This window comes from Panicum virgatum, chromosome 1N (assembly GCF_016808335.1).
Source record: "Panicum virgatum strain AP13 chromosome 1N, P.virgatum_v5, whole genome shotgun sequence".
Classification (NCBI taxonomy): domain Eukaryota; kingdom Viridiplantae; phylum Streptophyta; class Magnoliopsida; order Poales; family Poaceae; genus Panicum; species Panicum virgatum.
The window spans coordinates 52,285,042-52,310,569 of record NC_053145.1 but is presented as its reverse complement, the minus strand read 5'-3'; the positions used below and the strand labels follow the sequence as shown (position 1 = coordinate 52,310,569).

General features: G+C 52.4%; 1 protein-coding gene across 1 annotated transcript; it reads right to left on the bottom strand.

Annotated features, from left to right (window-relative positions):
• Window positions 1-117: 117 nt before the first annotated feature.
• LOC120654161 (protein BOLA1, chloroplastic) lies at window positions 118-21,907 on the bottom strand. The gene is given in 4 exon segments (XM_039931710.1): window positions 118-329; window positions 331-380; window positions 19,758-19,761; window positions 21,740-21,907. Coding segments are annotated over 4 exon segments (306 nt in total). The 3' UTR covers window positions 118-245.
• Between the last annotated feature and the right edge of the window lie 3,621 nt (window positions 21,908-25,528).

Sequence of the window (25,528 nt, the reverse complement as noted above, 5' to 3'; positions counted from 1 at the left end):
TATAAAAGAACAAACAAAATCCCACAACCACAAAGAAAACGCAATTTGCCCAGCATCTGACCATAATTGATATTCCATCGCAATAATTGACACAAATTCTGCGCCACAGTCTAATCTGAATACAGGATCTTCATAAGTACAGCAGCATTGCCATGGCATTGTTTTGGAGCCAATTCATGGTTACATGGTACTGCTAAAATCGATTTATTTTGAAACATTAGACAATCTTATTACTCATTAGACAATCAGGATCCAGACTCTTTTGGTGTCTTGGCAACAATGGAGATAGCATGGAGACCTGAGTTCAATTCATCAGACAGAAGATCATAAAACCATCCTGTGACACTTCACAAGGTTCTGCCCCTCAAATTTTGGTGAAACTGAAAGCGATCGGGTGCTCTAACTTAAGAGGGGGAGGGGGTGAATTAGCCACTCTAAAAATCTTAATCTATGGCTCCAACTAGTTTGCACAAAACTTAAAACAAAAACAAGCTATCTAGATGTGCAACTACGGTTCACCTTAGTGTGAAACCTTCATCCCAAAAGAGTTTTGCAACCTATAGCCAATCCTAGCAAGATACTACACTGAGAAAGTAAAAGCACACAAATTGCAATATGAAATGCGGAAGCTTAAAGAGAGGGATGAGAGAATGCGAACTCTCGACACGAAGATTTATCCCGTAGTTCGGATTGCCACAAAGGCGCCCCTACGTCCACGTTGTTGAAGCACTCACGAAGAGTATCGCTTCCCGGCAATCAAGTCTCTTCCGTGAACACAATCACGATCACCTTGATCCCGATCTTCATTAAGAGAGATTGCCCACAAAGAAGGGGTCTCCGTCCCCTACACAAAGTTGTCGACGCCGCTCCACACCAAGCCGGAGGGTTGTAGACTTGCCGGCGAGCCACCAATGCTCCAAGGAGGCCGGCACACCGAGATACAAGTTTGGTTCACTCTAGAACCACATCACAAGGATCTAAACCTTGTTTGATCACTCACTCAAGGGCTAACTTAGCACTAACACTCACAAAGCATGTGCTAAGGACTAAGGATTTGATCTCTATGCTCTTGGATGGCTTGGAGGTGTTCTTGGATGTGTGTGTGATGTCTTAGGACTCCAGCAATCTTCAAATGGCCGAGGGAGCACATATATATAGGCCTCCAAGTCGAACTAGCCGTTTGTAGCCGTTAGCAGCTTTTCTGCGTAGGCATCGGAACTTCCAGTACAGGGGCATCGGTTCTTTCGGTCACTCATAGCAATTGAAGTAGCCGTTGGCTTCCTGACACAGCTGCAGCGACTCCAGGTACCATCGGTTAAACCGATGCATAGGGCGTCGGTTAAACCGGTCACACACAGCGCCAGGACTAGCCGTTGAAACTCCCACTTCTGCTGACGTCATTGAACCGATGCTATGCTCCGATGCACCATCGGTTAAACCGGTGCTGAAGATTTGGCTCCTGGGCACTTGACATCGTCTCTGGAACATAGTACGTTGAATGCACCGATGCTTGACTTGACACCGTCGGTTCAACTGGTGCTTCACTTCTTTCTTCACTTGATCTCCAGAGGCACTCAGTCTTGCACCAATGCCAGGGTGTCGGATCTTCCGACAACCATCGGATGCACCGATGCTATAGGCATCGGTTCTTTTGGTGCTACTGATTTCAGTAGAACTCGTCCAATTCATCATTTCTTTGAGTTCTTTCTTTGTATTTTGCTTTGTATGGCCTTTTTACTTCATCCCTGGGATCTAGAAACGTTCACTCAACAAAAACATTAGTTCCATTGATTGCGTTGTCAAACGATCACCAAAATCACTCGAAATGGCATAAATTGTGTCATGTTCGTTACAATCTTCCCCTTTTTGGTGAGTGATGACAACACAATCAAAGCAAGCATAAGATTTGCAAAAATTGACAAATTGAACTACTTACTCTTGCTTGGATGCTTTCTATCATCCAATGACGGCTTGACCTCCCCCAAAACCATGATTCCCCCTTTGTTCCTCCCCTATCTTGCTACTCCTTCCTCATAAGTTGACTTGATTCACTTAAGTATTTCTCACTTAAGCATTTCTTCCCCTTTGGGATATACTTCTCCTCCTTGAGAAAATACCTTGCTTTGATCCACATTTCTCCCCCTTTGGAATCAAATCACCTAAAAAGGCTTGCACCTAAAAAGGTCTTGCAAAACAATATAGCTCAAGAGAAGATTAGTAGCCTAGGGAGTTAGTGACATGACTTATGATCCAATTGTATGATATCAATGAAGATACCAATTGAAAATTTCACTATAGTGGATCACAAAATCACGAAACTAGCATGCCATGAGATAAGCTTTCCACAAGTGTGTGCACAAAATGATAATGTGATAATCAAGTGCACAACTAGATGTTATATCATGCACGGAGGTAGCTCTAAAAATGATAAGAAATTGACAATGATACCAATTGAATGAATTTAGAACCTTGCATATCTCCGGGGATACTTTGTTTACATTGCATGTACCAATTAAAAGTGACTTGCCACAATTGAAGTCTTTAGAAGAAGAGCACTTGGTACACCAAGATTAAGCAAATGTATGAGCACATAGCCTATGAACTTAGATATGAACATTTAGGTTCAATAGAGCATGGCTCAATATGCATGAAAGCATAATTTATCTAATCACTCTTATAGAGTTGTTTGTTCATATTGATTGTGAATAACATTCTCTTAGAGTGTTAACTCCATCGTGAGACTACAAAAGATAAACTTGCAAATATGTTAGTCTCAAAATCACAAACCATAGGATGAACTCCCCCTAAATGTGTGCAATTAATGTTTGAATCACCAAGAAAATGTATGCACATTGATTTTGACACAATTAGGAAGTTTATCCTATAGTTTGTGTTCATGATACACATATGAAATACATATCTCATGAGGTTCATGCACCATGAAGTGTAACTTTGTGTAGTTTTCTACACACTTATCAAACCATGTAAGTTGCTCATGGGTTAGAATCATGACACAAGCAACCCACCATATATAACACTAGGAGATGCAATACATGCAAACATCCTAGCAAAAGCAATGGAGCTACATGATGCTTGAATTTAAATTTAGCTACCATTACCTTATGGGGGACTTGGGCATCAAAAGTCCAAGTTGTGAGCTTAGCTTGCTTTGGCTTGAAACTTCACTTCAACTTGTAAGCTAAGCCTCCAAATCCCCCGTAGCCATTCTTGGACTTCAAGTCTCCTTTGGAACCCACACTATTTGATGCCTCTTCATATTGGTGATGATGTCTTTGGGCACCCAAATGGAGCGATTCCAACTTCTTTCCTTCTTCCCAACCTTGTGAGCAACCATCTTGCCATTGGTCTTTTTTTAACACATAGGAGGTGCTATTGCTTTTGTTCCTCCCTGAAAGGACCGTGATGTCGCCTAGAGGGGGGTGAATAGGCGCACATACAAATTTTCACTCAAACGCAGCGGATAAAATTGTCTGTCTACCAAACCCGAAACTTCCGGGTTTAAAATCCGGAACTTACGAATTTGGGCTGGACAGTAGGTGAACTCGGAACTTCCGGGTTTGTCAATCCGGAACTTCCGAATTCACTCAGAACAGAGTGAACACAATAAGAGTAGTGCTAATAAATGAATGTAAATTCAAACCCCAATTGTAGAGTCTGCTCAGAGAAGTTCCTTGAGTAGGTTCACGCAGATCCTGCACATACAAAACAACAATATCTCCAAGACACAAGTGTCTAATGGAGAGCTCCTCAAATCCACAAAACAAATGTAAATGCAATGAACACAAGGATTTATTTTACCGAAGTTCAGATTCACCCCGTGCACCCACGTGTGAATCCTAGTCTCCATTGAGGAAGCTTATATCGACCCCAAGGTCAAGCTATTTCCTCCTTCCACTATATGACCATGCGCCCTTATGGCACAAGATCGGTGCTGCAACAAACTTGCCGCTGCTCACCACAATCCTTGGGAGCTAGCCGGCGACGCCTAGCCGTCTAGGAGGCTTCACCTCCAAGAGTAACAAATGCGAATCACACAAATCACGGCTAATCTCAAGTGCTCAAGGTTTGCTGTGCTCTCTAGTGCTCTCAAGCAATCACTCTCTCAACCCAACTCAAGGATATACACTAATCACACAATCTCACAAAGAGAGGTTGGGGAGAGCTCAACTGTGGCTACCAAGCTTCTTGGGACGACCAACAATCAACAGAATAGAGCCTGGAATAGCAGCCCACCAAGGAGGGGGGTAAGGGGTATAAATAGCCGGTCCCAACAAAACTAGCCGTTATGTGACAGTTAGAACCCGAAACTTCTGGATTCTACAACCCGGAACCTCCGGGTTTTCAAACCAACTAGACGTTAGTACTACGTGTGTCAAATCCGGAACTTCCGGATTTGCCCTGGCAGCAATGTTAAAATGTGTACGTGAGGCTTTTGTGTCTCTCTCAACTCACATGGGTTACTTGAGCACTGAGACTAAACCAAAGACCATTGTGATGCATCCCTCTTGATAGTACGGCATACCTAAACTCAAGATCAAAGATAAATTACATTTCAACTTCTTGAGCTACTCCTTTTCATCTTATGCCGTGTGTTGATTAAACACAATCTGAGGTGTGCATCCAACTTGGCTTCTTTACTTTGAGCACATCTTTCCTTGAGCTAGTGACCTTGAACCTTTATCCTTGAATGAAATCCACTTCTAGTTTAAGTCACCGTCTTCACAACAAGATTCTAGAAAGATTGATACTTGCCAACATGAACACCACACATGACCAAGATTCTTCAAGTTGAACCCAAGGAACGTTTCGTCACCCTAGCATTGGTTCCTCGGCACAACCACAATTGCACTTCTCCAAGCTTAGTACCTAGAAACCCATTCCCGAATTCCAACTCTTCATCATTGCATCACATATAGCTTCATGTAGGTTTGTATGACATTTAACTTACAATGAAATCCATTTTGATCATGCCGTCCTTTCTTCAGTTTTTGTGGGCATCAACATCTTCATTCTTTGAGCATACCCGCTTTGAGCTAGTGACTTTGAATCTTTGATTTGTATAGGAGTAAAATCCAACTTGATTCACAAGTCCCTTTCTTTACTTGAATAATGACACTCTTCAACATAGAGCTCTCCATGACTCTAGGATCTCTGGCCTTTGACCCGTATCGGTTTCTATGCTCCCCCCAAGCCGTCGTTTGCGTAGCCTCTTGAAACACGTCTCTCGGTCCTCTACCTTTATCCTAGCCGTCCATCTTGAACTCATATTGATTTGTGTCATGCATGAAGTCTTCATTGTCAGTTTGAATTCTCAATTCAATCATATATGCAAGCTTTCCAATTTGAGACATCATATATGCATCAACTCATATCTCATTCTCTTTTGCCTTGCTTGCTTCTTTAGTTAATAACCATTTATCACATGTGACAAGATCTTCCATATTTGAGATTATGCATAAGCATATCACATCTCATTCACAAAACCTTTACTTGTCACTTTAAATCTCACTTACATCAACAAGCTTCATTTGGATATACGAATAAATTCTTTATCGTTGATACATATCCCAATTTCCATGGCAGCTGTTGCTTGTTAATATTCTCATACTAGAATATGTCATTCATCTTGTCATATGAGTATATGTCTTGAATCTTGATTCATTTCATCACATAGATTACAATTATGATAATCAATTTCTGCTCATATACTCAATAAGATAGTTAGTCCTTTAATCGTGGTGTCAATCAATCCACCAAAACACACTAGGGACCGAGATGCACTTTCACTCTCGTTGGGCTTGTTGTAGATGAGAGAACTCTTGAGCTTCTTCTTGTTCTTCTCATCCGGATGCTTCTTCTTTGGTTGAGGACACTTGTTGGACTTGTGGCCTTCTTTGTGGCACTTTGAGCAAGTCACGGTGGACCCCTTCTCAAGCTTCTTCACCATGTCTTCACGGTTATCTTGAGAAGGTTGGACATTGCTCTCTATGCCTTTGCCCTTCAATCTATACAAGTCCTTCATGAGTCTTTCTACTTCTTGCTTGAGCTCATCATTTTTCTTGGCAATGAGATCATCACATGATTCTACAATAATATTCTCATAGCATCTCTCACTGCATGGGTTAAAGCAAGATTCATCAATTAAATCATTGCAAGAAGTTGAAGCATCTACCCTAGAGATTGGAATTGCACAAGAAATAGTTTGCTTCATTTTCAAGAGTCATTATCATTAATGCTCACAAATTTTAATTTGAGCTCTTCATGCTCCTTGCTAAGCAATTTGAATTTGCACAATAAATTTTCATAATTTGTAGCAAGAGAAGCATTTATATCATTGAGAGCATTAAGGTTTTTGATTTCCTTTGATTATTTCTTAATGACTTTTTGGTGCTCATGAACTAAGTCAAGAAGTTCATCAATTGAAGGAGAGTCGGAGTCATCATCACATACATCGCTATCCATACCTTTGGCCATAAAACAAGTGTTGGATGATGATCCCATGCGGGTGGTGAATTTCTTGTTTGATTCATCACTTGAACTTGTACTTTATTCTTCACCACCGCTTACCCATTCACCAAATATGACATATGATTTGTGCTTGGACTTCTTCTCCTTCTTTTGTTTGTTCTTCTTGAACTTATTCTCAAACTTCATGAGTTGATGGTGAGGCCCATCTTTGAGGAAGACCATATACCCCATTGAATTGATTTCCTTCAAGCATTTATTCAACTTCTTCACTTGCTTGTAGATGTTAGAGTTCATTGGCTCTTTTTCATCATTTGAGGAGTTTCTTACATCCTCTTCTTCCTCATCACTTGAGCTACCTTTGATGGCCATCTTCTTCAACTTCTTGAGTTGTTTGCATGTAAGTGTGCTATGCGTTGGTGAAGAGGATGGCACCTTTGCCTTAATGTCATTGCGTAGCTCATGGGCAATCACCTTGTTGAGAACTTGATTTAGTGTCAAAGTGTTGAGATCCTTCTCATATAGAATTGTGGTCACCAAATCATAGTCCGGCCTTCGGAGTGAGTGAAGGATCTTGCGAATGAGTTTCGTATCTTCAATTTGCTTCACACCTAAAGAATTGATCTCATTCACAATAGTGTTCAATCGTGAGTACATGTATTCGACATTCTCATCATCAAGTTGCTTAAAGCTATTAAACTTATCATTGAGAACATGATATCTTTTATTGGCAACATCCTCCGTGCCCTCATGGTTCTCAATGATAGTCTTCCATAACTCTTTAGCATTTTCACAAGAATAAACATGATTGAACACATTATTACTAAGAGAAGACAAGATTATGCATTTAACGGTGACATCATGTTGATTCTCTTGTTGACCATTATTTTTTACACCTTCACTCACAACTCTCCAAACATTCAACCCCGTTGCTTGGAGATGAGCTTGCATTAAAATCTTCCATCGTTGGAAGCCCGCGTCGTCGAATCGTGGAGCGGGTCTAAAAGGATCCATTCTTTCTCCCTAAGAGATAACTCACTAGGCGGTGAACCCTACCGATCTAATGAGCCGGTAAACACAAATTTGGCAATGGAATTGGCTTTCTTTGTGAGAAAAATGAGTCCCGGCTCTGATACCAATTGAAAGCGATCGGGTGCTCTAGCCTAAGAGAGGGAGAGGGTGAATTAGGCACTCTAAAAACCTTAACCTATGGCTCCAACTAGTTTGCACAAAATTTAAACAAAAAACAAGCTATCTAGATGTGCAACTATGGTTCACCTTAGTGTAAAACCCTCATCACAAAAGAGTTTTGCAACCTATAGCCAATCCTAGCAAGATATTACACTGAGAAAATAAAAGCACATAAATTGCAATATAAAATGCGGAAGCTTAAAGAGAGAGATGAGAGGAAGCGAACTTTCGACACGAGAATTTATCCCGTGGTTCGGATTGCCACAAAGGTGCCCCTACGTCCACGTTGTTGAAGCACTCATGAAGAGTATCGCTTCCCGGCAATCAAGTCTTTTCCGTGAACACAATCACGGTCACCTTGATCCCGATCTTCACTAAGGGAGATTGCCCACGAAGGAGGGGTCTCCGTCCCCCACACAAAGTTGTCGACACCGCTCCACACCAAGCCGGAGGGTCGTAGACTTGCCGGCGAGCCACCAATGCTCAAAGGAGGCCGGCGCATCGAGATACAAGTTTGGTTCACTCTAGAACCACAGCACAAGGATCTAAACCTTGTTTGATCACTCACTGTCAAGTACCACAATTAGGGACACCCTAATCAGGGTACTAAGATCGCTTTAAAAAACACAAACACCTGTTAAAGCAACTGGGCCCACGAAGGCCCGCGGCCTGCTTCCCGTTCGGAAGAAAGGAAAGGACTCAAAGAAGCCCAGCGTGCGGCCCATTCACATTCCCCTCGAACCCACTGAACAATCTCCGCCTCGTTCGAGGGTCCCTCTCGGGTCCGCTGAGCAATCTCTGCCTCGCTCGAGGGTAGCGGACATACCCTCGAGCAGAAGACCGATCTCCGCCTCGCTCGAGGGTAGCGGATATACCCTCGAGCTGGTAATTTATTCTCTGCCTCGCTCGAAAGTCCCTCAATCATGCAACGCACCTCCGCCTCGCTCAAGGGTAGCGGATCTACCCTTGAGCGGTGTCTCATCTCCGCCTCGCTCGAGGCCGTCTTTCGGCACAAAGGACAAACGGCTCCGCCGCCCAACCGCTCGCCGTACGAAGGCATTCAAAGCCAGCCACTCCACCACGGCTCAAAGGACGGGCGGCGTCAGGCCACCACTCCCACAGTAGATATGACCGGGGTCCCATCCGCTGACTCTGGTCACTACACCGCCATCCCGGACGCTGTGGCAGCGCCTTGGGACCTGCGACGCGGGACAAGACAGGCTCGGTACTGCTCCCGCCGACCTCCCAGACTCGCCTCCCTCTGGGGAAGGGGTCCGGCGCATCACACACGCATGGGGATCCCGGACCTCCCCCCTTCTCTCAGAGGCCCGGGACCTCCACGTGTCCCCCGGGCCTTCTAGTGTGCACGCCTGCGCCCCGACCAGGTGGTCCGGAGCCATCCCGCGCCAATAACTACCGCCGGAACACTACAGGACGAAGGACGAAATCCAGGACAACAGCGACGCACGCCGCCTTCCCACAGTGTATTTCCTACAGTATCCGACCACTGTAACCCCGCGATTCCAGGGAAAACGACAACTTCCATGCCCCCACTCGTGTACACCACCCCTCCTTATACCTATAAAAGGAGGAGGTGGGCTTCCTTCACCGGGGGCTGGCTGGCTGATCTCCCTGGTCTGGACTCTAGTCTGCTTGGTCTCTCTGGCTTCTCTCCTCAAGAGGACGCACAAGGACTACTGAGCACTCATCTCCACCGACTCCACTCTTAGCTGAGACTTGGGAGCTTCTCTCCCTCTCTCGCCTCGCTTGTACCCCCTACTACAAGCACTCCGGGTGCAAAATAATACAGTGCCCTCGCACACCCCCTTTGCTGGACGTACGGCCCCGCGGCCGGAACCAGGATAAACCGTGCGTTACTGTGATTGCCTCTTGCATCATCATCTGGGACGAGAAAACACGCAGCATTCACTAGTTGGGTTCCGGGCCCCCGGGTCGGGACACCGACAGTTGGCGCGCCAGGTAGGGGGACGCCGCGTGACTTTTTTCTCTTTTTTTCCCATTTGATCTCCAGGGATGGCGAGCAGATCCAACCCATGCCCCATGGGTATATCGGATCCGCTCCCCGCTGGGTTTGTGATCCGGTTCGGGAGTCTCTAGTTCAGAGCGACCGGCAACGGTTACCTCATGCGGCTCCTCTCGCCCAGACGCAACCCCATCGCTCCGACTACGCCAGCCCGGCACGACAGGCGCTTGGGTCAGCGTTCGCGACAAGCGCGCGCGGAGCGTCGTCGCACGGCACGTCACAACTCCTCCACTGTGGGTCGAGGCTGGCATGTCACAACCCACCATCGAGGCGAACGGGGCCACCGTTTCGTCACCGCGTGCCTCGGCATCATCTGCGCCGGCACCGTCACCTGCAGCGGCGCTAATGCCTCCCAGGGGGGGCTCGACTTCGCCCTCGCCCTTCCCCTTCGGGATGCGCAACACTGCCGTTCGCACTTACGCCTCTTCAATCAGCACTAACCTCACCGAGTATGAGGATCTGCCGGGTCATCATCTTCTATCGATCCGCAACCTCATTGCGTCGTCCCTCGACGAATCCTACCCCGAGACGGCGAGCTCGATCGCCGACGACGTCAACTTCTTCATGAACAACTTCGCGGCCGAGGAGGCCGAGGACTACTCCGGGGTCTACGACCCCGACGCTCTTCGCTCGTTCCAGCTGGCGACGGCCTACTGCCTCACCTGCTCCGAAGACTCCAGCGAGGGGGATTTCGATCCTTCCCGAGAGTGCTTCATGGTGGACCTTGCGGACGAGCAAAACGACAACGCCCCGGGCAACGATGGGGAAGCCGGGGCGGACGCGCGGGCAAAGCAACCGGCGAACCCGCCTGCAGCACCTTCCTCGTCAAGCTCGGCGACGCGACAGGCCCAGCTGGCGCAGCTCAAAGAGCTTCAAGCCAAGCTCGACGAGCAGCGTCGACAAACCCAGGAGCTGCGCGCCGCACTCGAGCAGCAGCGTACCGCGCGCGGTACACATGCCCAGGCGGCGGGACGTGTTGCCCGGGAGCGCATCCTGGCCGACGCCGACGTCGACAAATCTCCGGAACTGCAAACGGCGGGCGAGAAGCTCGTCGCTGCGGCTTACCTACTCCAAGCTATGCCTGAGCCATCGACACCTTCGGGCCGCAACCTGCGCCGTGAGGCACAGGAGCTCATCGAGCAAGCTGCCGTGCAGCAGGCCGAGAGTTCTGCGTCTCGCATGCGCTCGAAGGCCCCGGAGTGGTGTGATGGGACTGCGCACCAGGACCGTGAGGTTTCCGTGCACACACCCCCAGCGGCGAAGGGCAAAGCAGCCGCTAGCGCCCGGCGCGAGGGCACCCTCGGTGCACGAGCGCATCGGGAGAGTTCCCGTAAGGGAGCGAATCCGTGACACTCGCGGGCACACTGGCGACGGCGACGCCCGCAACGTCATCGATGGCAGGAGGTACACCCCTCGACGGGGTGGACGCTTCGACCCCGAGCACGACAGGGGTGAGTCACCGGAGCCTCCGGGCACCCAGGGTGTTCAGCCGGGAGATTCAGACCGCGCCCTTTCCCCCGCGCTTTCGACAACCCAATACCCTCGTCAAATACTCGGGCGAGACTGATCCTGCAGTCTGGCTCAACGACTACCGCCTAGCGTGCCAGCTAGGCGGCGCGATGGAGGACACGGTCATCATCCGCAACCTTCCTCTTCATCTTGCGGACGCCACACGAACGTGGCTCGAGCACCTGCCTGCGGATCAGATCCACAACTGGGCCGATTTGGTCCATATCTTCGTGGGCAATTTCCAGGGCACGTATGTGCGCCCTGGGAACTCTTGGGACCTCAAAGGGTGTCGTCAGAAGCCCCTGTGAGTCCCTGCGTGACTACGTGCGGCGCTTCTCCAAGCAGTGCACCGAGCTCCCCAGCGTCACCCACGTCGAGGTCATTAACGCTTTCCTCGAGGGTACGACGTGCAGGAATCTGGTGCATGAGCTCGCGAGAAGCCGACCCGTTAACACCAATGAGTTGTTCGACGCTGCCACCAACTTCGCCGCCGGCGAGGAGGCTGTTGGTGCCATCTTCGACGACAAATCGAGCAAGCGCAAAGACGATGCGCCCGCGGAGGGCGGCAGCGTCAAGCCCAACACCCCCGCCAAGAAATTGAAGTGGGGGAGGAAGGGAAAGAAGCTGGTCCCACCAAACCAGCGTGAGTCGGGGCGGGCGGAGGACTCCGAGGAGGCCTTCGCTGCCGCCCCAGACCGCAAAGGTCCTCGAGGCCCCCCCGAGGTGGTGGTGGCCAGTTCGACGACATGCTTAAGAAACCGTGCCCTTATCACAAGGGGCCGGTCAACCATACCCTCGAGCAGTGCGAAATGCTCAAGAAGTACTATAACCGCGTCGCACATCGCGACGAAGACAAGAAGAAGGATGCGGGCGACAAAGGTGGAGATGACGAGTTCCTCCCAGTGGAGAACGCCTTCTTCATCTTTGGAGGAGCAACGACGAATATGACTTCTCGGCAGCGCAAGCGTGAGCGCCGCGAGGTCTTCTCCGTCACCAAAGCCACGCCATCCTACCTCGACTGGTCGAAGGATACCATTGCCTTTGGCCGCGAGGACCACCCCGACTACGTCCCGCATCCGGGACGGTACCCGCTCGTTGTCGACCCCATCATCGGCAACACCCGCTTCTCCAAGGTGCTCATGGACGGAGGCAGCAGCCTCAACATCATGTACGCCCCCACCTTGGAGCTCATGGGGATTGGACTGGACAAGCTTCGCCCCAGCAAGTCGCCATTTCACGGCGTCGCGACGGGAAAGCGAGTCCAACCCCTCGGCCAGATCGATCTGCCTGTGTGCTTCGGCACAGCAGCCAAGTTCCGCAAGGAGGTACTCACTTTCGAGGTAGTGGGATTTCGAGGGTCCTATCATGCCATCCTTGGTCGTCCTTGCTACGCCAAGTTTATGGCCGTCCCCAACTACACCTACCTCAAACTCAAAATGCCGGGTCCAAAGGGCGTCATCACCATTGGCTCTTCGTTCGAGCACGCCTACAAGTGCGACGTTGAGTGCGTTGAGCGCGCAGAAGCTCAAGCGGAGGACGAGGCCCTCGCAGCCACCCTCGACAACATGGCAAGCGAGGCCTTAGACTCCACGCACCGACACGCCGGGAGCTTCGATCCCACCGAGGGTATCAAGAAAGTACCCCTCGACCCAAGCCACTCCGACGACAAGGTGTTGCAGATCAGCGCCACCCTCGACGACAAATAGGAAGTGGTGCTCGTCGATTTCCTCCACGCCAACGCAGATATCTTTGCGTGGAGCCCCTCGGACATGCCTGGCATACCGAGGGAGGTCGCCGAGCACTCTCTTGATGTCCAACCCAACTCCAAGCCGGTGAAGCAGCGCCTAAGACGCTTCGACGAGCTCAAGCGCCGGACGATCGACGAGGAGTTGCAGATACTTCTGGCGGCCGGATTCATCAAAGAGGCTACCATCCCCCCCTTGCGGGTCTTCAGGGGCGTCGAATTCGGCGATGGGAGGGATGTCCGCCTCGAGCTTCTCGGCGAGGATGGTGGCGAACTCCTCCGCGGCCGCGTCGGCTTCATCCATGATGGCCGATGCGGCGTCCGCGTCAGCATCATCGGGCACGACGTACCCCGACGACACCTTCTGGAGATCCATGAGGTAATGCGTCGAGGCCACGGCGAGGGCCCGCAGGACACCGAGGCGGAAGGTACTCTTGGCGTGTTCGGCAATCCGGCCGCCTAGCACGCGCAGGCGGCTGATCACCGAACTGCCCGAGACGACGCCTTCCCCCTCGAGCTCTTGACACACACTCACGGCGGTCTGCTCCAGCTCAGCAAACTCCATCTGTGCCGCCGTGAGCGCGGTGTGGACCGCTTCCTTCGCCGCGGTCTCGTCCGCCACCTTTTGCCTCAGCTCAGAGTAAAGGAAATCAACATTAGCTACGAAAAGAAACAAATCGACGGAAAATCGAAGGTACTCACCCGACATGTTCTTTTGCGCCTCCTCCCTCTGGGAACGGGCGGCCTCCTCGAGCGAGGACAAGGAGGCTTCTTTTTCCTTAAGGCTAGCCCCCATGTTCTGGAGGGCCACCTCCCTCTCTTCGAGGGCCACACCCTGTTCCTGGAGGGTCCCGGTGAGCGCAACCATGGCCACCTCTTTGTGGAGGAGCTCGGCCTTCTGCTGCTCGAGAGTGGCGCTGAGGCATTGCAGCTCGGCGCTCTGCGCCTCAGCCTCCCGAGCTCTTTCCTCGAGCGCCGTCCGAAGGCGCTGCAGCTCGGCGGCTTGGGCCTCGGCCTCCCGAGCCTTCTGCTCCGCTGCCGCCCTCTGGGCGTTCCGCTCATCGGTGACCCGGGCCAGTTCCTCCTCCAGCGCCTGATGACGTGCCCCCAGATCGGCCATTTTTGTGTTGGCATCGATATTTTTGAGCACCAGCTCGGCGTTGTGTTGCCCGAGCTGGCTCATCTGGGAGTACAGCCGGTTCATCTCGGCGCTCTTCTCGCGCGAGATTTCCCTCAGCTGCTGCAAAGGGGGACGGCGTGGGTGAAGACACGCAAAAAACTAAAACCAAATCCGATCAATTTTCAGCGGGAAATATTTACCTGGCTGACCTGGTAATCCGCGTTCTGATGAAGCTGATAAGCGCGGTCGAGGGCCTGCAAGATCTCTCGCCCAATGCCCATCTGCTTGTTCCAGGCCTCCTCCTCCTCCTGCTCCTTGCGAAGGAACTCTGAAGGGACACCGGACGGGACGATAACCCCGAGGTGGCTCCCCTCCGACGCCCCCGCTTCGAGCACGCCCGCGCTGGCCGACGCGAACTCGGCAATATGTGCGGCGGCGCTCGCCGCAGCAGCGGGGTCGATATCCATCGAGTCCCCGTACTCCTCGCTGCAGTCTGGCAGCTCCACCACCGCCGTTGAGCCCTCCTGCGCCGTGGGCACGGGCACTATCGCGACGGTACCCTCGTCCCGGGCCTCGGTGGGCTCCGAGATGGGGGCTCCTTCTATCTCTGGCGCCTCTTGCGCCATGGCCTCTGTGAGGCCCTCGCCCTCGACCCTCGGGGGCTCGAAGACGAGGGTCTCCTCCGCAGCTTGGCCGGCAGGGCGCTCCTGCGCGCCCCCGCCAGTTTCTCCTTCTATGTCCGGTCGGGCGGCGCTGTCTGCGTCGCCCTGACCGGCCTCAACATCAATGACCGCTTGGGCGGCGCCACCGGCATCGCCCTGGCCGGTCTCCTCGGCGTCGGCCGCTTGAGCAGCCGCCTCGGCGCCACGGTGGCCGACGTCGTTATGACCGGCGTCGCCCTCCTTCTCCCGGGCTTGTTGCGCCGCCTGGGCCCCTCGGGCCACGGCCTCCCGTAGCCTAGCGGCCGCCGCCTCGAGATCCACGGCAGGAGGGGGCTGCGGCGCAGTGTGCGGAGTGCTACAAGCCCCGGTCTTGAGAGCCTTGGCCGGGGCAAGCCGCACTGCATCCTTGGGAATGGCCCCGGGGCTGGAAATCAAGAGACGCGAGTTGAGCAGGATCGAGAAATCCGCCAAATACGTGACAAAAACGAGATCCGAAATACTTACCCAGATCGAGCGCGCATACTCTGCTTCCTCGTGGCGGTCTTTCGGCCTCGGGGCATCGTGCTGTCTCTCGAAGACTGCCCCGAAGCCGCCCCCCTCGTGTCGGCCCGGTGGCTCGAGGCTGCCAGCGCGGACGACTCCTCTCCCGCCGCGGCCTCGTGGCCACGGATCAGCACTTGGGGCGCAGGCGACTCCTCGCCGGCCGCCGGCGAGGATGACCCCCGTGCCGCACCCTCGAGGGAGAGGTTCGTTAACGACCCCCCTGCGGCCCTTGGCTCCTCTCGTGCCACGGTCGCTCCCTCTTCCTCATCCCACAGGTAGAACGGTGGGGGGCACGCGCCCTCCCCGTCCCCCCTCGGAGCGTGGTCCTCGGAGTCCGAGGCATCCTCCTCGTCCTCCTCCGAGGACTCAGGTGTGGCGGGCTGCGGCTTCCCCTCCGCCCGAGCGAGCTGGCGCGCTTTGTCGTGCGCCGCCTTCCTTTTCCTCTTCCTCTCGGCCTTTGCCTCCGTCGCGTCCTTCCGCCTCTTCATCTTCTCCGCGTGGAGGCGATTGATCAGGCGCTGTTCTGGGGCCGGGGGCCTCGAGATGCCGCACCTCAACCCCTATACAACACACCCGAGATGGGGTCAGGAAAAGGGAACTACACGATGCACGACGAGTTCGAAGCCAAAACTCACCAGGGAAATATACCCCGGCTCGGGGCGCATCTTGATCCTCCAAAGATCCGCGGGATCTTGGGGAAACTCAGCCACCGCGTACCTCGCCCTCCGGGCGGCGTTGGTGTGGGAGAGAAGCTTACTCGACGTCCTCGAGCCCTCGACCTTGCTCCCGGGGGTGAGCTGGTAAATCGGCAGGGCCCTCTCCACGAGAGGGATCACCCTCTGCCGGTGAAAGTTCGCGATGACGGCCGCTGCTGTCAACCCCTTCCTCGCCAAACGCGCTAGCGCATCGGTGAGGCCCTCGAGCCTGGCTTGTTGCGCCGGGGGCGACACCCCCCAGTCCCACTTCGCAGGACGCTCCCGAAGAACCTTGTTGGTAAACGCCGAGAGCGCGCCACTGAAGTTTCGAAGGTAGAACCACCCTCGGCTCCACCCAGAGTTGTTTGTCGTCATCTTGCTTGTGATGTAAAGGTTCCTCCGGTTCGAGCGGACATGGAGCGTCAGGCCACCCGCGCGCACGAACCGCCTCGGCTGGTTCCGCGCGTTTTCGATGAAGAGCTCGCCGCGGAACAGGTGGATCCAGAGATCCCAGTGGACATCGATGCCGAGGTACCCCTCGCAGACGGCGACGAAGACCGCCGCCTGCGAGATGGAGTTGGGGCTGAAGTTGTGCAGCTCCACTCCGTAGTACTCGCACAGGGCCCTCATGAACTTGCTGACGGGGACGCCGAAGCCCCGTTCGTGGAGGCGCACGAAGCTTACGACGTAGCCCTGCGGGGGCATCGGCTCGGTCTCGTCCGGGTGCGGGGAAATCCACGCCGGAGACCCCAAGTCCGGGTTCCGCGGCAGCAGCCGCTCGGCGACCAGCTGCTCCAGCACCGCCTCGGTGGCGGAGGACTTCCCCCATGGCAAGGGCTCCTGGATGTCCGACATCTCCGAGAGTCGAGGGGGGATGCGAAAAGGAAGGCTCCGAAATGGCTAAGTCTCTCTCTCTCTCTCTTTCTCCTTTCTCCTTCTCGCTCTTGGCTATGGGTTCAGGAGGCGACGGAGGCGGAGAAGGCGAAACAGGATGAAGGCAAATAGGCCAGGTGAACCCAAAACGCCCACTTTCTCTTCGTATTTATTCACCTAGTCGGGCGCATCCGTAGCCACGGCCTAAATCTACCGCATTGAATGCGGTAGATTTTGCTATCGCTGACGGATAGGCCCCACGATCGCGGAGTCCCCCACGCGCGCACGCCGCAATAAATGCGGCACGGTAACCGGCGGGCGCGGCGCGACTGTTGCGCTATCCCATCCGTCAGCCGCCTCCCACGCCGCTTCGTCTGCCCGAGGCTGTCGCCTGAAAAGGCGCGCCCACACCGTGCCACACAAATCGGGCCACGCCGCCCGCTACCGGCGGAAGACCCGCACACACGCGTGGCTCGCGACTCTGCGACGTTTTCAGATCACGACGGAATATTCCTTTATGGGGTCTCTTTACCCTCGAAGGAATCGCATTTCGAGGCCTTGCTGATCAGGGGTTCGAAGCCTGGCCCTTCGGGGGGATCGACAGGCACCCCAGATCACCAGAGTCAGGGACTGCAGGGATGTGCCGTACAAGCTACCCTCGAACGCGGAGTTCGAGACATCCTACGCAGTGTTCAGGGCCAGTCGAGGGTGCCTAGAAGGGGGATCCCATCGAGGGAGAGCATCGAGCCCTCGAACCCTACCGAACGGGTTCGAGCCCCGCCTAGCGAACCCTCGCGAGCGCTTTATGAGACGTGTCCATGGACCACGAGCCGACCCCTATCGAACGGGGCACGGACGTCCGCTTGAACAACCCGCTAATAGCTCACAGAAGCAGCCATGGCTCGCGGCCCGGGCATGGGTAGCATGGTGCGCTTCACCCCTCCTCCCTGCGGAAGGGCGACGAGGGTCGTAATCGAATTCGAGGCTTCCCCTAAACGCCTTCACACGGGCCTGGGCTCGGGGGCCCCCCGCACACCACGGTACAAACCACACCCTCGAATAAGTCGACAACCGTCCATTGTGAAGCTCCATGTGTCTAATCAAACCCTCCTGCTATTAACGTACGCTCCCCTAATGGCTAAGCTGAACGCCGGGTCATTGTACCAGCACTAAGAATGCCGAGGCCGGTTGAAAAAGTGCCGATGCTGGCTGAAAAAGACGCTGGACGGCCATCCCAGTAAAGCTACCCAGTGGGACAACGTTTGTAGCCCTTGGACGAGCACAAACGCTCCTCCAAGGCCTCGGGGGCTACACCCGCGGGTGCGCTGACGCGCCCCCGCGAAGGAGACTTCACACATATTCGAGGGTCGTAACTCTATGTACACCCCTATACCCTCGGTAATCCTCCCCGCAGAGGAGAAAGGGGACTTTATTGCTCAATGCGAATAAAGATTACAAACGGTTACCAGGCGCGAAGCCATCTGAAAGATACAAACACGTTGCCACCTACGTGGCAATTTTCCCTGTCTTGGGGAGGAGCGGGCGACGAAGAAAGGCACTGGGCCCCTAGCTAACGCAACAGCGAGGCTGCTAGGGATGCGAGGACCAGCCCCCAGACCACACGGGTCCAGCGGGATGCTTTCCTCGCAAGCCTTCTTCTAGCGTCTCCTCCACCGAAGACCATGCGGGGGGTCGAGCTGGCGGACAGCACCCTCCGCACCGTCTCCCCGAGAGCAACCTTGTCGCCTGGGGGGACGATGCAAAGAACAACCGCCCAACCTGGCACGAACTGCCATGGTCAGGCGTCTCCATCCCCCTTCAGGCTAGGGGACATCGCAGAAGCAGGATCCCACGGGCCCAATGCTCTTCTGCTGATCCCACTGAACCTAAGGGATGGAGCGCACGCCCACTCCGGTCTTCCCCAACCGCTCGCAAGCATTCCTCTAGCGCCAAAAGCCTAAAAAAGCCAGGCCACCCCATTTGGGGGCCGGTCACAAAAAGGCAAAGGAAACATTACAAGAGTTGGGCAACGCTGGAAGAAAGAGCTGGGAGGATGGAGAAGAAAGGGAACCTCACGATCCCTATTTATAGCTGCGCCGGGCACAAAGCTTCAAGCTTGGCGAAGAGCGGAGGCTTGTGTTACCCGTGACGGCGCGGCAATCCACCAATAAAGGATGCCCTCGGTCACCGCACCGAGACACGACCGAACGAAATAAAGTGGAGCTCAGCCCTTGGACGCTAAGCGGTGCGGCGTCGGCTCTGGCCGGCTGCCCTCGAACAGCGCGCCGCAAGGCGACCAGGAATGCGGGAGCCAAGGCTCTGCGTGCGGGACAGCGTGATGAAAGCGCCAGCTGCCAAGCAGCGGGCGCCGCCGTCGCCCTGGCCCCCCCTCAGCACGCGGACACATTTCATCCTTCAAACAAACAAACAAAAGGGCACGCGCCTCGAGCACCCTGCCCGTAGGCGCACTACCCCGTCTGACGAGTTGTCACATCCGCCGGGCCGGCGCCCAGGCGCGCCTGGCGGGGGCACGGCAGTCTCCGATCACGTCAAGGGAGAAATCGCCGAAATACCCTTTGGTCGAATCCCTTGACTCGACCAAAGCCTCGGGGGCTACTGTCGAGTACCACAATTAGGGACACCCTAATCAGGGTACTAAGATTGCTTTAAAATACACAAACACCTGTTAAAGCAACTGGGCCCACGAAGGCCCGCGGCCTGCTTCCCGTCCGGAAGAAAGGAAAGGACTCAAAGAAGCCCAGCGTGCGGCCCATTCACATTCCCCTCGAACCCACTGAACAATCTCCGCCTCGTTCGAGGGTCCCTCTCGGGTCCGCTGAGCAATCTCCGCCTCGCTCGAGGGTAGCGGAACTACCCTCGAGCAGAAGACCGATCTCCGCCTCGCTCGAGGGTAGCGGATATACCCTCGAGCTGGTAACTTATTCTCTGCCTCGCTCGAAAGTCCCTCAATCACGCAACGCACCTCCGCCTCGCTCGAGGGTAGTGGATCTACCCTCGAGCGGTGTCTCATCTCCGCCTCGCTCGAGGCCGTCTTTCGGCACAAAGGACAAATGGCTCCGCCGCCCAACCGCTCGTCGTACGAAGGCATTCAAAGCCAGCCACTCCACCACGGCTCAAAGGACGGGCGGCGTCAGGCCACCACTCCCACAGTAGATATGACCGGGGTCCCATCCGCTGACTCTGGTCACTACACCGCCATCCTGGACGCTGTGGCAGCGCCTTGGGACCTGCGACGCGGGACAAGACAGGCTCGGTACTGCTCCCGCCGACCTCCCGGACTCGCCTCCCTCTGGGGAAGGGGTCCGGCGCATCACACACGCGTGGGGATCCCGGACCTCCCCCCTTCTCTCAGAGGCCCGGGACCACCACGTGTGCCCCGGGCCTTCTAGTGTGCACGCCTGCGCCCCGACCAGGTGGTCCGGAGCCATCCCGCGCCAATAACTACCGCCGGAACACTACAGGACGAAGGACGAAATCCAGGACAACAGCGACGCACGCCGCCTTCCCACAGTGTATTTCCTACAGTATCCGACCACTGTAACCCCGCGATTCCAGGGAAAACGACAACTTCCATGCCCCCATTCGTGTACACCACCCCTCCTTATACCTATAAAAGGAGGAGGTGGGCTTCCTTCACCGGGGGCTGGCTGGCTGATCTCCCTGGTCTGGACTCTAGTCTGCTTGGTCTCTCTGGCTTCTCTCCTCAAGAGGACGCACAAGGACTACTGAGCACTCATCTTCACCGACTCCACTCTTAGCTGAGACTTGGGAGCTTCTCTCCCTCTCTTGCCTCGCTTGTACCCCCTACTACAAGCACTCCGGGTGCAAGATAATACAGTGCCCTCGCACACCCCCTTTGCTGGACGTACGGCCCCGCGGCCGGAACCAGGATAAACCGTGCGTTACTGTGATTGCCTCTTGCATCATCATCTGGGACGAGAAAACACGCAGCATTCACTAGTTGGGATCCGGGCCCCCGGGTCGGGACACCGACACTCACTCAAGAGCTAACTTAGCACTAACACTCACAAAGCACGTGCTAAGAACTAAGGATTTGATCTCTATGCTCTTGGATGGCTTGGAGGTGTTCTTGGATGTGTGCGTGATGTCTTGGGACTCCAGCAATCTTCAGATGGCTGGGGGAGCACATATATATAGGCCTCCAAGTCAAACTAGCCGTTAGCAGCTTTTCTGCGTAGGCATCGGAATTTCCGGTGCCGGCGCATCGGTTCTTCCGGTCACTCACAGCAAGTGAAGTAGCCGTTGGCTTCCTGACACAGCTGCTGCGACTCCAGGGACCATCGGTTAAACCGATGCATAGGCCATCGGTTAAACCGGTCACACACAGCTCCAGGACTAGCCGTTGGAACTCCCACTTCTGCTGACGTCATTGAACCGACGCTATGCTCCGATGCACCGTCGGTTAAACCGGTGCTGAAGACTTAGCTCCTGGGCACTTGACATCGTCTCTGGAACATAGTATGTTGAATGCACCGATGCTTGACTTGACACTGTCGGTTCAACTGGTGCTTCACTTCTTTCTTCACTTGATCTCCAGAGGCGCTCAGTCTTGCACCAATGCCAGGGCGTCGGATCTTCCGACAACCATCGGATGCACCGATGCTATAGGCATCGGTTCTTCCGTTGCTATTGATTTCAGTAGACCTCGTACAATTCAGCATTTTTTGAGTTCTTTTTTTATTTTTTGCTTTATATGGTCTTTTTACTTCATCCCTGGGATCTAGAAACGTTCACTCAATAAAAACATTAGTTCCATTGATTATGTTATCATACGATCATCAAAATCACTCGAAATGGCATAAATGGTGCTATGTTCGTTACAGAAACTACCTTGATGTTGAAATGAGTCTCGTTTGCATTATCCTTGACAGCTGCATGACCGGCATGTTGGTAAGAAACATCGTCAATTTCTAGGGCACTGGCCTCCAAGGCAGACTGCAGCTTTTGCCTCATTCGAGCAGCTCTTGAAAGAGCAGCACTGGTTCCTCGTGAATCCATCATTGGTTTAGTCTGTCTCGCAGCCCAACTAACTGGTAGCAAGATTAATTGGTTATGATGGAATAAGTTTGATCTCTAAAATGGCATAATCAGGAGTTCAGGACAGAATGCGTAAATGAACAGAGAAATAAGCATATCATCACCTCATGACTTCTAAAAATGTCCAACTGATATGGATCATGAAACATAATGAAGACCGTAATTGTATCCCAAACGAAAATAACTCAAATCAAATGTCCATTGCCTCATTTCTGTAAGCCACTAACATAGCTTGATGCGAATCAGCATATTATGATTTTCCAGGCAACTATTTATGGATTCGTTCATGAACTATAATAAGGGATATAAACACTGCATCTTCTCTTGCCCTATGCTATGTAATCCCCCACCCAACTAGAATGTGTGAGTGCATATCTTGGAACAGTCTACAAGTTAGTTGTCCAGTATACTCCGAATTCAGTATTTGTTGGCCCAGTCTGGTTAATCAGCCCTCTTCAGAAGAGTAAGAAATAGGGGCGGACCCAGCATAGGACATGGGTGTACACATGTACACCCGATAATTTTTGCAAACGAAATCGAACTTAGTAGGTAATACTGTATATTGTAACTGGATTCGGATCCGAATACAAATAGTTTTGTTAGGGTTTGGGGTGCTCCGTCGGGGGAGTCTATTCTTAACTCACGCGAATTAACATGGAGCTATCATAGAAGGAGCACCCCCGCCTCCCCCAGCTCCGGCGCCGCCGCTGCTGCCTCCGCCGCCGCCGACCCAAACCAAACACGCCGCCGCTGCCTCCTGCCCTGCCCTGCCCGGCCGGCGGCGCTCCCGCGCCGCCTCGCCCTCAGGGTTAACCAAACCGGTCCGGCCCGGTTTCGGTTTGGGCCGGTACCAAACCGGCCCAAATTCAAAATTCAAAATTGAATTCAAAAAATGAAAAATTCTCAAAAAATTCCTAAAAATACTTCAAGGTGCGACGAATCTAATGGTATCAAATTTTCTAAAAAATTCGTCCATTTAGTATAGTTTGCGGGCATAAGAAGTTAAATCAAAAAAGAAAAAGAAAAAATGGGCCGGCCCATTAAGGCCCACCTCATATGGCGACCGGTAAACCAGTCAAACCGGCTGGTAAACCCGTCAAACCGGGAAACCATTTTTAAACCGTCGGATTTTTTGGTTAAAACACCGGTAACCGGTCAGACCGGATCGGTAAAACGGTCAAACCAGTCGGTTTACCGGTCGTAACCGGTTACACATGTGCTTTTAAATTTGGATTTGAATTTAATCGATTTCCGATCAAACCGGTCCGGTAAACCGCTACCGGAGGGCGGTGGTTTGACCGATCGGTTTTGTAAATCCTGCTCGCCCTCCGCCGGTCCAACCGCCGCCGCCGCCGGCCTCCTCTTCTATAGCCGGAGGCCATGGAGCCATCCCACCCCCGGCAACCCGAACCCTAAAGGCCGCCGCCTCCCTCCGCCACCCCAGCCGCTGGCGACCTCGCCGAGGGCCGCTCCGCCCCACCAACCACCCCTAGACCTCGGCAATCCCCTTCCCTAACCCCGGCGCCATCACCATCGCAAGCCAGAGGTGGAAGAAGCACAGTGCTGCCGGGCCCACCTGCCAGGGACAGCGTCTCCCCTTCTACAATACATCAGTCTGCAGTAGCACGCGCGAGGAATAGCCTCCGCGTGCTCCGTCTCGCTCTCACATAGCAGAAGGAATGAGTAGGGGCGGCCATACCTGGAGGATGCTCGTCGCCGGCAAAGGGCTTAGCAAAGACGTGATAAATGGCGCCACCGCTCGCCCAGTCGTCGCCGCCAGGGAAGGAAGAGCAAAGGAGAGAGTCCGAGAAAAGGGACAAATAGAGGGAGGAGATGTGAACCAGATGCCCTGAGCCCTGAGCGGGAGCCAGGAGGGCTGTGAATGAGCCGACCTCGAGCGAGCCTGCTAGATCGTCCCGAGCCGAGGTCGATTGAGCCCGAGATGTTCATACCTGATTTTCTTTTCTTTTCTAACTCCACCGCAGCAGCGTTGAATCGTTGATGGTAGATGAGGAGATGCATATATAATGAATTTAATTTGATAAATAAATAAAAAGAGAAACGTATGTGTATATTTAGCTTTATCATTTCATATCTATTTTAATTTGTATAATACAACAGCTCGCTAGGGAACGGAAAATTTAATAGAGGGAGAAACAGAGAGAGAACCGGAGGAGATGTGAACCTGAGGCCCTGAGCGGGAGCCGAGGGCTGTCAATGAGCTGACCTCGAGCGAGCCTGCCATCTCAAGCTGCAGCATCCCGAGCCGAGCTCGATTGAGCTCGAGATATTCTTAAATTTCTTTCCGACTCCGCCCAAGCAACGTTGATGGTGGATGAAGTGATGCACATGTAAAAGGTGGATTTAATTTGATAAATAATTGGAAAGAGAAGTATATCTAGGGTTTTGTTTGGTTTAGTAGCGATAGATCTGTAGTTAACTTTGACTATTAGTTACAAGTATTAAATAAAGTCGGTTTACAAAATTAATTTCACAATCCCTGCGCTACTTCGCGAGACGAATTTAATGAAGTCTTTGACCGCATGATTAGAGAATAGTTACTGTAGTATTACTGTAACCAATCTTCAATTAATTACCGTTATTAGATTCATCGCGAAAAGATACACCCATCCATAAAGAGGTTTTGCAAATAAACTTCATATAAGTATTGCATGCATACAAGATTCCCTCCTAGCGCTAGTTGCACTACGAGGAACCAAACAAGTCCGATATTAGCTTTATTATTTATATTTATTTTAACTAGTATGACACAGCAACTCGCTAACTAACGTAAGGCTCTAGCCTTCAGCTATATGTAGAGCTACCGTTCAATACTTCCCTAATCGTTTGGATACAATATTTAAAAGGAGATACTTAATTGTGCTCATGTTATTTCCATATAAGATATCTCATGTACGTGATATTTTAATCTAATAACTATAGAAAAAAACACCAGTTGTACCACGCAAACATTAATTTATCTTGATGTTGACTACTTTACTTTTCGCAAAAAATAAGTAAGATCAATATATTGAATATAATATGATGAGTGGGGCAAATATTTATAGTTATGAACAATAAAAATAGAACCGAATACACATTATACGGTAGCACATCCCTATAGACAATGTTCTTGGTGCTCTTCCCAGTTGGATCAATAGCCTTGTTCGTCCTTGCGAGCACACTAGTCTCATGAGAAACACGCCTGTACAGAGTGACGTATTATTTGTGCCACTCAATGGAAGATGGTTAAAAGTATGGTCCCTGTTCATTCGCACAGCCTGTTAGCAAATCAATGAACACTATGCATTAACCAAATTACCATCATCCATTGATTACTAGAGCCGCATTTAGTCATTATGCTTGATTTGGATGCAGCTTTCCTGCGATGGTAGTTATCCCTAGTCTTTGCACACTTGACCTCCTTTTGCTCTTCCGTCAAACTTGTGTAACCGTCTCTCCTCTTTTTCTTCTTTCATCACCTTGGTCTATATTTTTCTATTCCAGTACCACCTAAAGATTTATATGGTATAACAAAATTATAGATCATATCATATTATTGGACAAGGTTTTACAGCATAA